The sequence below is a fragment of the Morone saxatilis genome, unplaced genomic scaffold (genome assembly GCF_004916995.1).
Source record: "Morone saxatilis isolate NCDOM2014 unplaced genomic scaffold, NCSU_SB_2.0 Contig1, whole genome shotgun sequence".
NCBI classification, from domain to species: Eukaryota; Metazoa; Chordata; class Actinopteri; family Moronidae; genus Morone; species Morone saxatilis.
The window spans coordinates 8,380,365-8,392,861 of record NW_023339651.1 but is presented as its reverse complement, the minus strand read 5'-3'; the positions used below and the strand labels follow the sequence as shown (position 1 = coordinate 8,392,861).

The 12,497-nt window shown below is 40.4% G+C and overlaps 1 protein-coding gene across 2 annotated transcripts; it reads right to left on the bottom strand.

Annotated features, from left to right (window-relative positions):
- Positions 1 to 2,772: 2,772 nt before the first annotated feature.
- On the bottom strand, positions 2,773 to 11,095 carry anxa11b (annexin A11b). 2 transcript variants are annotated; one of them, XM_035665608.1, is made up of 15 exons: positions 10,960 to 11,095; positions 8,359 to 8,767; positions 8,140 to 8,177; positions 7,828 to 7,971; positions 7,617 to 7,704; positions 7,431 to 7,525; positions 7,174 to 7,287; positions 6,843 to 6,933; positions 5,810 to 5,889; positions 5,606 to 5,662; positions 5,425 to 5,518; positions 5,175 to 5,270; positions 4,513 to 4,571; positions 4,259 to 4,381; positions 4,091 to 4,150 (listed from the first exon to the last, which is right to left on the bottom strand). In XM_035665608.1, the coding sequence occupies exons 2-15, from the start codon at positions 8,756 to 8,758 to the stop codon at positions 4,091 to 4,093; spliced, it is 1,539 nt and encodes a 512-aa protein (XP_035521501.1). In that variant the 5' UTR covers positions 8,759 to 8,767; positions 10,960 to 11,095. The 2 variants fall into 2 exon arrangements, with proteins under 2 accessions (XP_035521490.1, XP_035521501.1); XM_035665597.1 differs by lacking the exon at positions 10,960 to 11,095 and having other exon boundaries at positions 2,773 to 4,150; positions 8,359 to 8,758.
- Between the last annotated feature and the right edge of the window lie 1,402 nt (positions 11,096 to 12,497).

Below are 12,497 nucleotides of genomic sequence, written 5' to 3'. Positions count from 1 at the left end.
TCTCTCTCTCTCTCTGTCTATCTGTCTATCTGTCTGTCTGTCAGACCATAAACTCCGCCATGTCTCACCGTTCAAGCAGCTGGAGCTCTCTGTGTGCCAATCATATTTCCGTGCAATGGACATTTAAGGTAAACGTAGGCGGGGCTTCATTTGTGTGTGTGTGTGTGTGTCTGTTGTGTGAACGCACCTGGCTCCCCTCCGCCACAAGGGCCATTAAGAAAAAGATATATATAAATACATTACATGAAATGAATAATGAGGGGAATATTCTTCCAGGAAGGTTATGGAGGACTTGTGGCGTTTGGTGGAAATACCCCATTACAAGTGAAATGATTAGGAAAATATAACTCAATATTAAAAGTACTGGTTAAGATGGCCCCTGTGAGCAAGTACTGTATTTAAATACAAGGAAAATCCAATAGCTTTTATTTCACAGTCACAATCATCTCCGTTTAGAGCACATTGGATACCTCCACATTGTATAGATGCCTGTTCCTCATGTGGATTGACTCCTGACACATCTGCCACTGCTGCCCTGTGAGCTTTCTTCTGCTCCACATAATCCATCAGATCTCAAAGGAGGCGGACGTCACATAAGACTGATATCCTTAAGAAACAAATTATCTAAACGCAGACAATAAAAATATATGTAGGATTAGCAATATGAGCCCATCTGTAGCCTCACTGCAGACAACTGAAGTGTAGAGATGCTGAATGTGGAAAACTACTCTGAGCTCATTTACCATAATTGCTGACAGTACTCTTTATTATTAAGGGGCTTCAGTGTATTGCCTTTATGAGGATTGTGAGTCTCATCTGGAGGCAGCTAGAGCGCAAAGGGCCTGGCTTTAAAGCTTAATACGGTACACACTGTGCCTATACATTTCCCCACTTAAGTTTAGCACATCAGCTTTAACAATGTAAGTGGTTATGTAACTACTCAACTCATTTCTTTTTCTTGCCGGGAAAATCCATTTGGCACTCACCAAGAAAACTAGGAATGTTTAGGAATTATGTGAATACGTAAAACCATTGCAGTAGATTGAAACTCATGCTGTTGTTTTGCAGTGAAAACCGTGAGGTGGAAGCCATTCTTAGAGTAATATGTTGTCTTCTGGCAGATAGTGCGCTGCTCTTCTTCAAAGCCTCTTCTGCTGGACGTACGCAGCCTGCATACACCAATATAAAAGGGACAGGTTGGACGGGTTTTATTCTCCTATTTTGCCAAATATCAAAGGATGAACCTCAAGCCGTGCAGGCTGCAACTCTGCAGGCTGGATAGTGATATCTGCTGCTACATCTCATTATGTGTTGTTCATCTAATCCTCTGGGTTGTAATTTGCTTATATGCACTCATGAAGTTTAAAGCAGGATTATGTCCCTGGCAACCAAATGTCACTTAACCGCACATTCCTCATTGGACGGCTGGAGAAAATCCACTGGAAACCAACAATTTGGTCAATACTTACATTTACTGATTGTGTGTAAAACAGCATTAACATTAGAGTCCAGTGATGGCAGTGCGAATTATGGTAAAAAACCTGGAGTAATCTCAATAGATTCACAAAATTTGATTTTTGAGCAGATTATGTTTAATCTGAAAAAACCTTTAATGAGACATAGTGTTGGTTTATCAGTTGTCAACATGCTTCATTTAGGTATATTTTTATTTTTACTCTGTTAGTAGGAGTTTAATTCAAAATGACTAAATAAAACAAAAAAATACTGGTTAAACATCATTATTATTAAACCATTATTATTATTATTTGATTTCATTTTCCAGTTTTAAGAGATTTGAATCACATTTTCTCGCGATGAATCACTTCAAACCAAAATCATTCAAATTGCCATTTAAGAGAAGAAGAGAACACTCCAGGGGTGCGATGGGAAGTGTGAGGGCTAAGAGCTAATCAAAGGCTGACCTTCACAGCTCCCATCTCCCACTAGTGCTGGTGACACGGAAGGATAGTATTGATTGACACGACTCCCGTACACGCACATGTGCTGACATTTCTAATAAGACAGCGTATCCCCTGCATGTGTGTGTACGTGATAAAGTCCCAGACAGGGTGCATCACGTCCACGTGTTAATAATTAAAGCACTTTTTCTAGAAATCAGGATCAGGGAAGTGTTCTGTTTTGTTTCTAAAAGGAAAAGCCAAATGAGAGAGCCCCCCTCTCCTGATTTCCTTTTGACCTATATATTTCAGGAGGTATCACGGAAAACAATCTCAACTCGAGAGAGAAAATGCACAAACACCAACATCAAATATTCATCCCTTTTTTTTTTGTCTCGGCTGGTTGGAGCTTTTTATTTTGTGTGTGTATGAGAAATAGTGAAGCGAGGAAGGTGTAGAAGAAGTGAGGCTCAGTGAGGTCATTTGTCTCCCCATCACAGGCCCTTTGAGGCTGCACTTTAAGGCCAGTGAGCACAACAGAAAGAAGATTTTAGGACATCCGTGTCTACAATATGGACACTATTAATAGCATTGAGAAAAGCTCTCTGTGCCATATCACTCGAGCTGCAAAGCAAAACGCAGAGACATCACTTATGTAAGCCATATTACTCGCACCTTTTAACTGAACGTGCAGCTTGTGAGGCTGAAGCTGAGGAGGGGGGGTTGACTCACTCGTCGTAATCCAGACCAATGTATTGAAAATGAGACTGGCTTTTAAATGCAAATTGCTCATTGTGTTCCCGGCTCAGAGCAGAAAATCCACAGTCAATGTTTCACACAAAACACATGATCCCATTTCACAAAGACAATCCGGATATGCCAAAATGTTTTTATTGAAATTAAGTGGCTGTTTGCAAGTCCCAAGAGACTGGGACTATCAAATGGTAAAATGTTACAGTACTAAAAAAAAAAAAGAAAATCCATTAAATTTCAATCATTATCATGTTACAATGATGATTGCAAAGTAGAGTTAGTGTAAAGGATATGCAGATTAAAGCCAAACTCTAAGTCAGCAGGAAAAACAATCACACAGACATGAGAAATGACTTCATGTGCACAAAGAGCCCTCTACTGGCAGCAAAACATACAAACCAGTAAAGAACACTGTAAACAAAATATTGAGAACTAGAGAATTATATTTCTGCAATGATTATTGATTGTTTGCAAGATAAACCACAGTGAAACATCGACTAGCTCTCAACAGCAGCCCTGACAAGAAGGCACATCATCTGTCTTTAGGCTTTGGCTTTTCAGCAAAAAGGCAACACTGTCTGTTCATGCTGAGTGCTGATTGAATAGGTTTACATTTCAAGACCAAACGAAGCGTATTTTAAAGCTGATATAAAAGGATTTAAAGTGAACAGCTAATTTGCATAGATTTGCAAGCAGGAGTAAAACTCTGGTTAGTTGACACAAAGACAGAGGAGACGTTATTTGCAGATCTTCATTTCTTACATTCAAAAATTGCCTGGAATTTGTTAGCAGTTAAACAGCCATTAAATGATAATATTTATTCTGTGTGACATTCAGCAGTACTGAATTTGCTAAAACTTGCATAATAACTCACACACAACTTTGTATATATTAAATTGCCTAAATGCTTGTAGTGAGGAATACTTTACCTCAGTAACAGAAATTAATGCATGTATATTGTACTTAATGTTTTCTTGTACATTTACTTTATATATTACATAAATGAACACTCATTCTTGCTCTACATCTTTTCTCTAATTTCCTGAAACTTTTACCATTCCTCCAAATAAACTTTTCTTTAATGATAAATTACAAATTGAAGTTTAGCCATTTCAAACACTATTCTATATAATAGTTAGGATAGCTATAATGATTTTGTTAGAACTCACATTTCTTTAGAACACCTTTTTCCCAGCTATCTACTGCATTTTTAAAAAATATTCATCTTAATATATTTCCTATTTGGCAATCATCTACTACAGTACAGTAGCAGAACAAAGTCTATCATGACACTGGAAAGAATACAAAAGTAATAATGATTGACTGTTGTTATAGGATAACTAACTTTGACTACATGCATCAGAGGTGATATATGGTCCTATAACATTGTTTCAGTGTGGACATATTTTGTCCTTTTGATGAGTTATCCTCCTTTCCTTCTAGTCGCTACCTCCACACAGCTTCAGCAGCAGCTTCTTGTAATCCCCGGAAGTATCACCCTGAGAAACAGAGTGAAAATCAATATCAATTTCAAATGATTCCAAAAATGTATTGCATAAAAAAGGAAAGAACGAAACTAGCATAATAACATGGTTAGTGCTACTTACTGAGATGGCAGTGTACAGTGATTTTCCGTAAGTCTGCGCATACGCCTGTCTGATGTCCAACATATCGATCTCAGAGCGAGATACCATGATACGGATGAGGGTTGTGTCCTTGGTCCCTGCTCCCTGTTAACACATCATAATGTGACGCGTCAATGACTGCAGCAGTGCAATCTTCTCCCGCTGCAACATCGGTGCAAGAAACAGCTGGTGTGTGATAATTAAGAATAAAATGTGATGAAATACGACAGACGTACCTGCATGGCCTTGTGGAGCCTTTCTGCAAAGTAGGCAGGGGTGTTCTTGATGCATTTCACTAGGAAGAAGGAGCATATGTAAATAGGTTAGTCTTGTATGAAGCTTTCTCAAGGTACATTCAAATTTGATGCAACCGAATCATAAATGCACTACAGAAAGACAGGTGGCTATTGTAATTAATCTGTTGTATTGTTAATGCCTCTGCCAAAGTGTTTTTCTTTTGCAATTGCATTTTTAATTTGTGAAAAACTATTTTGTACCACTCACACTATACCCCCAACATTTATTTTAAGATACATGTATTGGTTTCCTGTAATTGGTTAACACATTCTTTAGGGTATGGCCTATTTAAACTTACTTAAATGCACTGCATAGTTTGCACAAAATCTCACAGCGCTACAGCATCATGATAGCTGTAGCTCTGTGGTTTTCAGTCTGGCTTAGCCCACAATCATTGAGCAGTATTAAGTATAAGGTATTTAGGTCAAAAAGTAGCCTGTTTACATCTGCGGGGTATTTTTAGGCCGGCTAGGAAACCCTTCCGAAACAAACTCTTTGACGAATGACTTTAATATATACTTAAAGCTTCAACATGTTTTTGGAAAGCCACTTCAGTTTGGTTGAGGTTTGGGAAAAAGAGAAAAAGAGAGAAGGAACGTACCCACAGCCACCATGCCAGACTCCACGTTGCCAGACATTTCCCTGCAAATACTCTTCTCAATGTCTCGCCCACACATCTGCTGGTACTCCTGGAAGACTAATAAAGGCGAGAATCACAGGTGAGATAATCATAATATTTGAAAACACATGTGAAATGTGTATTATAAAAAAGTCAACGTGCAGTTATGACACTGAAGAAAGAACTACATGAGCTGGGGAAAAAAAAGTACAACAATGTTGAAATTACACACCTGCACGAAGGTGAGGCTTGCTGCGAGCACACAGGATGGCATTAAACTGAGACTCATCAGTTCCCACTTTATTTTCCCCGGCAGCGTACAGTTTCTATACACAAATTAAAGAAGGGACACGATCAGGCTTGCCAACTTTTTTTTTTTTAATAAGAATGTTACAACCAACCAGCTTCAGTACCTGAGCATCCTGTTTGGCCAGGGAGACATCAACGGCCTCCCTTTCGTCACGATTTCCCTAGAAAGAGGAAGACAAGTTGCGCTCATTAAACATTCATCATGTGGGCGGGTTACACTGGCAGAGTCAATACTTGAAGTTCACATGAGCTGTAATCGGTTTTGCGAGAGCTCATTGTGAATCAGGGGTAAAACGTGCAGCAGCTACCTGGCAGAGAGAGACCATGAGTCTGCGGAAGTGACCGGAGGTGTCGCTGCTGATGGCATCCTCCAGGCTCTTCCCGTACTCTGGAAGGAAGTTGTTGCTTTTTAGGAAAATACATTCATTTGCATAACATTTGCATTGTGCTGAGACACCACTGTTTCACCATCCAAGATCCAGGTACAAGTCAAATGGTAGTTGCCCTACCTAACATCAAAACACAACATTTTAACATGCCTTTAACTACTGTACGCAAGAGTCACATGAGACCATCAGTCATTTAAAAACAGATGAGCCTGTATTGCATTTTAAACAATGATAACATGCAGAATACATAAAATGGTTTTAGTAACTCAAACTCTTCAAACACAGGCTGTCTATATATAGATAGATATCAAATTAGAGGGAAGACCTCAACAACTGAGTGGAGAAACATACCGAATGCAGTAGCTTCCACACAGGTGCACCACATGGTACAATTAAGCACATCCAGTCATGCTCTGTGGCCTATATAAAATGCTGAGAAGGCCCAGTGGATTCTGATTTTGCCAGAGGGATGTTATAGTAGGGCTGCAGTGCATAAACCCCTCATTACAAAAATGAATGCACATTTGAGAGTTCAGTGGCTCCGGTCTACAGAGATGTGGAAAAAAAGGGGGGCCACAAAATGGTTTGAGGAGCATGAAAATGATGCCTTCGCAGTCACCAGATCTCAACATAATTGAACACTTTAGGGAGGTTTTGGACTGGCGTCTTAGACAGCCCTCTCCACCATTACCAACACCACCACCACAAAACACCAAATGAGGGAATATCTTTTGGAAAAACTCTGTTCCATCCCTCCAGTAGAGTCCCAGAGACTTAGTAGAATCACTGCCAAGGTGCACTGAAGCTGTTCTGGTGGCCTGTGGTGGATCAACACCTTACCAACCCTGTATAGTATAAATTATTTAAAGAATATATAGGGTGGGCTAAAGCCAATGTCATAATTGGTAGTAAAAAGTAATTTTTTTTTAACAATGTCAATCTCAGAACTCACCAGCTTTGTAGATTCTGGTGATTTCACAAATGTCTGCATTGGAGCGTGATGAGAGGATCTCAATCAGACAAGCTTCATCAGTTCCTGCGCCCTAAAAAAAACAACACATATAAAAGCCTTGTAAGACATTCAAAGAAACACCTGCTTCATAGAGTAAAAGTGGTGAACATTCATAGGTCAACAGCCATGACTCAGCCCTCAACTTGTCTGGCCTTGGACTTACAGGATTTTCTTTTTTTCGCTCTTATTTTCCTATTACATCACGCAATGCGGTTTGGACTACAAAACCAAAATGTAAGTATCTGCTGAGAGAGCAACTCGAGCTTCCAACCTTTATAGCCTCTCTGAGTTGAGATGCATCAAACTGGGTAGGGGTCATCAACATGGCAAGAACCAGTTTCTCAAAGTTTCCAGTGAGCTCAGACTTCAGATCGTGGAATAAATCCTAACAGGAAAAACAAAGAACAAAAAAAAAAACATGAGAGCAAAGTCAGCAAAAATGTAGTTGCCATATGAGGTCAATAATTACAAGGCATGAAACAGCAGCATGAATTTCAACTACAAAAAAATCTAGATTAGAAAACATACCTTCCCATAAGTTGTTTTATAGGCTGCAACCATTGGAACCCTCTGCTTGTTGCTACGACTTCCCAGAAGTTCAATAATGGCGTTTTCATCAGTGCCTGTGTAAAGACATTTTCAGAATCAATTTATGTGTTAAGTGACAATACATCTGATGGGTTTAGCATATTCACGTAAACATCGAATACTGACCAAAACCCTTCATAGCTTTTCGAAGAACTTCAACATCCCTCAGTGGATCGGCCCCTGGAAAGTCTTTAATAGATCCCCTGAACCCTTTCTATAAAAACAAAAAACATTATAAATAAAAACACAACACGATAAAATATAGAACAGTTACAAAGGTAGCTGTATGTGCAGTGGAACAGAGTTTCAGAGAAGTCCTAAGACAAATGCCTCTTACAGAAATGGCAGGTGCCTGAGGGTTGGACGGAACACCACTTCCATATCCAGGCATAGAGGGGTTAGTCGCTGGGGCTCCAGGGTAACTTGGCATGGGCTGGCCTGGGGCAGGACCCCCTGGGTATCCCTGCTGAGCTCCAGCTGGCTGCAGACAGAAAAGAGCTGTAAGTCCATGGTGTCAAACTTCATACAAAGCAAATAAGGTTCAAGTAGGACTGGTGAAGATAAGGTGATTTAAGCAAATGAGAGATTAATCTTAAGTCAGTCCATATGTTATCAGTGACGTGGCACTGTGACAAAAGAATGTATGTACCGCTCCATAGCCACCTGGTGCTGCACCCCAGCCTCCACCTGCAAAGAAAGTATTGACATAACACTGAAAAAGCAATTCATAGTAAGAAATATACATTATAATAATATAATAATAATAATAATTTTACATTAATATACATTATTGTAATTTTTGGCTGCATTTATAAGAATATACTGCATATAAATCCCCATGACACAAATCAACATTTTGGAGCCTCACCTGCTGGAGGCATGGAGGGATAACCTCCTGCTCCAGGCTGTGGTTGGTATCCTCCTGCCTGAGAAGGGAAGCCTCCAGCTGCTGGAGGGAAACCACCGGCCTGGGGAGGGTAGCCCCCTGCTGCTGGAGGGTAACCGCCTGCTGCTGGAGGATAGCCACCTGCTGCGGGAGGGTAACCGCCTGCCTGGGGTGGGTAGCCGCCTGCCTGGGGTGGGTAGCCACCTGCCTGGGGTGGGTAGCCGCCTGCCTGTGGGGGATAACCGCCTGCCTGTGGGGGATAGCCCCCTGCTGCCGGTGGGTAGCCGCCTGCCTGGGGGGGATATGCCCCTGGTTGAGGTGGGTAGCCCCCTGCTTGTGGTGGGTATCCACCGGACTGAGGAGGGTATCCTGGGTAGCTCATCTTCAGAACCTGGAGGTGACATGAAGTTATGACTTGTTACTTTGACGTATGAAGGCCAGCAAAGGGCTACTTTTGAACACAGGACAGAAATTCAGAGTTTAAATGTTGATCCTTTCCCATAAACTGCTCCAGTGACAGTACTACAAAAGCCCTAGAGGTACTGGGATGGAGGTTGAAAATGGAGTGTCAATGGTCAACATAACAATTACTGGTATGACTACTACAGTGTGTGTGCCGCATTCATTCAGACTGTAAACAATCAACAAACCCAAACAAGAATGTGTCAAAGGGATTTTAGTTACCCAGCTATTTGCTCAAAATGAGGTAGTTCAGTGTTATAATGGTATCTAAAATAACATTTAGACATCCTAAAATCACAAAACTCTATCTTACATCAGCAAAAATGCCATTAACAATTTTTCAGACAGTGCTTTATAAATGACACAAACTGATACCCAACCCTGCACCCATTAGTGTAACCCTAATAAACTGCTTTACCTTCCACCCACAACTTCTGAAAGTTAATGAATAAGCCACAACTTTAGACAAGGATGAGGTCCTTCTGAGTTTCTTTCTGATTCACTCCACACACACAAGGCTGTTTGACCAATTCTCTATAATGACGACAGAACTCACCACTTCCATCTGCCTAGATCTTTCACATATGATACGCCGTGCTCACAGCTTTTGATGAAGTTCAAGTTTCTCTTCCCCTTTCTCGGAAAAACACTGCATAATTGCAAACTAGCAAGGGGACCCAAACATGTTTAAATTACACATTAGGGATCCCTAATGATCCTTCTGGTGGGATCCCATCTATTTGCAGAGCTGCTGTTGAAATGACATGATTGTTTAGGTGCCTCAGTGTCATTAAAAAAAGCAAAATACTAATTACAGCTGCAGGTCTGTCCGCTGTCATTAACCATAATCTGTGAGTGGAAATTCACTTTGTTTATATGCACACAAGAAACCAGCTACTGGGAGAAAGCAGATAACACAAAGGTACAGGACACGGTTTGGCTCTATTAACACAACTTAGTTATTTACATGCAAACAAAGACAATTCAGCTGTAAAACTCAAATTTCTTTAGTGCAAGTAGTAGGAAAGCAGTAAAAGTTTAGGTTTAATTATTCTGTTGTTTTTTTACGTTGACTAACAGGCTGGGTGACTTCTTGGAAGGGCGTTTGATTGTTGACACTCCCCTCCTAAGTTTCCAGCCCTCTCCTTTGGACCCTTGAAGCACTGGTGAGGCTTTTAAGTGTAATCGTAAATACCACCATCTCCATCACAACACAAACTTAGGACCCCAGGATTGGTGAAATACGAGTGGGAAAGTCTAAGTCCAGATTGATTTAAACCTGACATAAAATAAAAATCTGGCATCTTGCTAGCAGTACTTACACCTGACTGTTTTTCCTTCGTTGCATTTTTTTCTAACATACGAACGAGTTTTAGAATTATTTTAATAATATCCGTCACATACGTATTTCATTAAAAAAAAAAAAAAAAAGATTTTCCACTGTTGTTATATTCAATTTGTACACTTAATGACACGTTAAGGCGCGAATGTGTGCACATTTTCACCTCTTGCTCATTTTTACGGAGAACACTGGAAAGCACCAAAATCTACTACAGCATCACAGGCCCGTGTTTTCCCAACTAGCTACAACCAAAATCTTTCACAGTAACGTTACTCTTGTTTATGCCTACAACAATAAAGCCTAATCTTACTATATAAAAAGGACCAAACGCTATCAAGCCTAGCTAATGTTTAATTTCACTCCGACATCCTTCCAGGAGCTTTTATCTACCCTGCGGTCCGTCAACGTTACATAATACTCCTGGAGGAAGTTACTGTTTAGCATTTAGCATCCAATATGAACACACACTGGGAGAAAGGACTAACACGTTAAATAGATACAGTTAAGAGTACCAGGAGGCCATTTTTAATACTTTTAAAATGAAGGCTGCTCTACGTTTGTTACTGTCAAGCTCGACACCGGCTGTGTCTGTTTAATTGGGCGAGGCTAATTCCCTGCATTCCTCGGGCAGAGAATCAGCAAAACAGTCGGCGCAAATCCTATTAAAGTTCCTTGCTGAACCTCGCTGTCGCCTGTAACGCGGTGGAGGATTAGTATTTCACGGGCTTTTACAGTCCAAAAGAAAAGCAAAAAAAAAAAGAGCTACTGGAGTCACTTACTTCTCAGACACGGGCTTCAGATCCAGGAAGAAGACGAGCAGTGAGCGGCAGAGTAGTTGCGAGGTGGGGCGGGTCCTCAGTATTGTTTCCGTCCTGCAGTCAATAACCTTTGCTCGGTAAAGCGGCTGATGTTGACTCAGTGGGCCGTGCTGTCATTTTTTCCCCACCGTGGACACTGGGATATTTGTTTCCAAGTGATTAGATTTGTGTTGTGATTGTGATTCTGTGGATATTTGTTAAACAAGAATTTTTTTAACTAAAATTCTATAGTTTTCATATAAATGGCCAACGTTGGGTTAGGTATGTGTGCACATATTTGCTAAGGAATTTGACTCCGGTTTTTAAGTTGCTCTCAATGTATGTACACAGAATAAGCATAACTAAACAGGAAAAACAAGCTCAACAAATAGAGTGCAAAGGATGCTGAAATAGATATTTACATGCAGGTTTCTATATGTACTTGAAGTAGGTGGATATGACAGTATAAACAGTATGCACAGCATGGGTAGATGTGTTTGAATGACTGTATTTATGTTTTATATTTGTTTTTATATTACTTAACTACATCTTTAGGATTAATCATGTCTTTAAAGCCCCTGAAAACTTGGTTTGAAATCTTAAAGAACCCCTCCAGCCATATAAAAATACTTATATTTTGTGTCTCATAGGATTTGTTCAGTGGAAGGGCAGCATAGAGCGTGTTTTTTAAAGCAGGGGCCAGGGCCACCAGGGGGTGCCAGGTGCCTCAGCTGATTTTGAGGGAAGGTGAGGGGGGAAATGCAAAAAAATAAATAAATACTGAAATCTTATTTGCCATGCCCATTTTTTAAATTGACTGACAGTCAAAACAACACTTATCACACAAACTGTCAGTGTTGGTCTTAACCTGCAGCATTATTTCACATCACATAAAACAACACGTCTCATCATCGCATCACAACATTTAATACAACATACACACACTGGAAAACATGCCTTCTGAGCCGACCTGTGCAGATTAGTGCAGTTTGCTCATTAGGTTTATTGCACTAGCTATAAAAGATCCCTTATAGATCATTTTGTTTGCCAGAGTTGCTCTGTAGTGTCCCCTGAGGGGAGCAGTATAGAGGGAGTGATTAGTGTCACCAATGATGCAACAAACTTTCCTTTGTAGAGCTGTGCTGTAAAGGTCATTCAATGGCTTTTGTTGGCGGCCTATTTTCTTTCCTGCTGTTTTGACAATCCTGGCTAGCTTGTTTTTCATTAGTGTTAGATATCCATACCAAACAGAGATATTAAACACAAGAATACTCTCTATCAGGCTGACATACACTGTTTCCAAGATGTTATGGCTGACCCAAAACCCCTTCAGTTCCTAATTGAAAGCAGTCGCTCAATTTGTCACCCATGTATTTTCCTAAAGAATTGACAATTTCCCACTGACTGACCACAAAGTGTAAGCAATGGGGATGGGTATAATAGCATATAGCTGCTGCTCTGCAGTGTCATCTCGTTTGTGTACACAGAAAATATAAGCAGTGATAAAACACAACCCTGAC

Excerpts from the sequence above, each read along its gene's own strand:
- anxa11b (XM_035665608.1), bottom strand. The coding sequence starts at position 8,758 with ATGAGCTACCCAGGATACCCTCCTCAGTCCGGTGGATACCCACCACAA. Across the intron at positions 7,972-8,139 it reads CACCAGGTGGCTATGGAGCG|CCAGCTGGAGCTCAGCAGGG; the intron begins GTACATACATTC and ends TTCTGTCTGCAG. Across the intron at positions 7,288-7,430 it reads ATAAAACAACTTATGGGAAG|GATTTATTCCACGATCTGAA; the intron begins GTATGTTTTCTA and ends TTTTCCTGTTAG.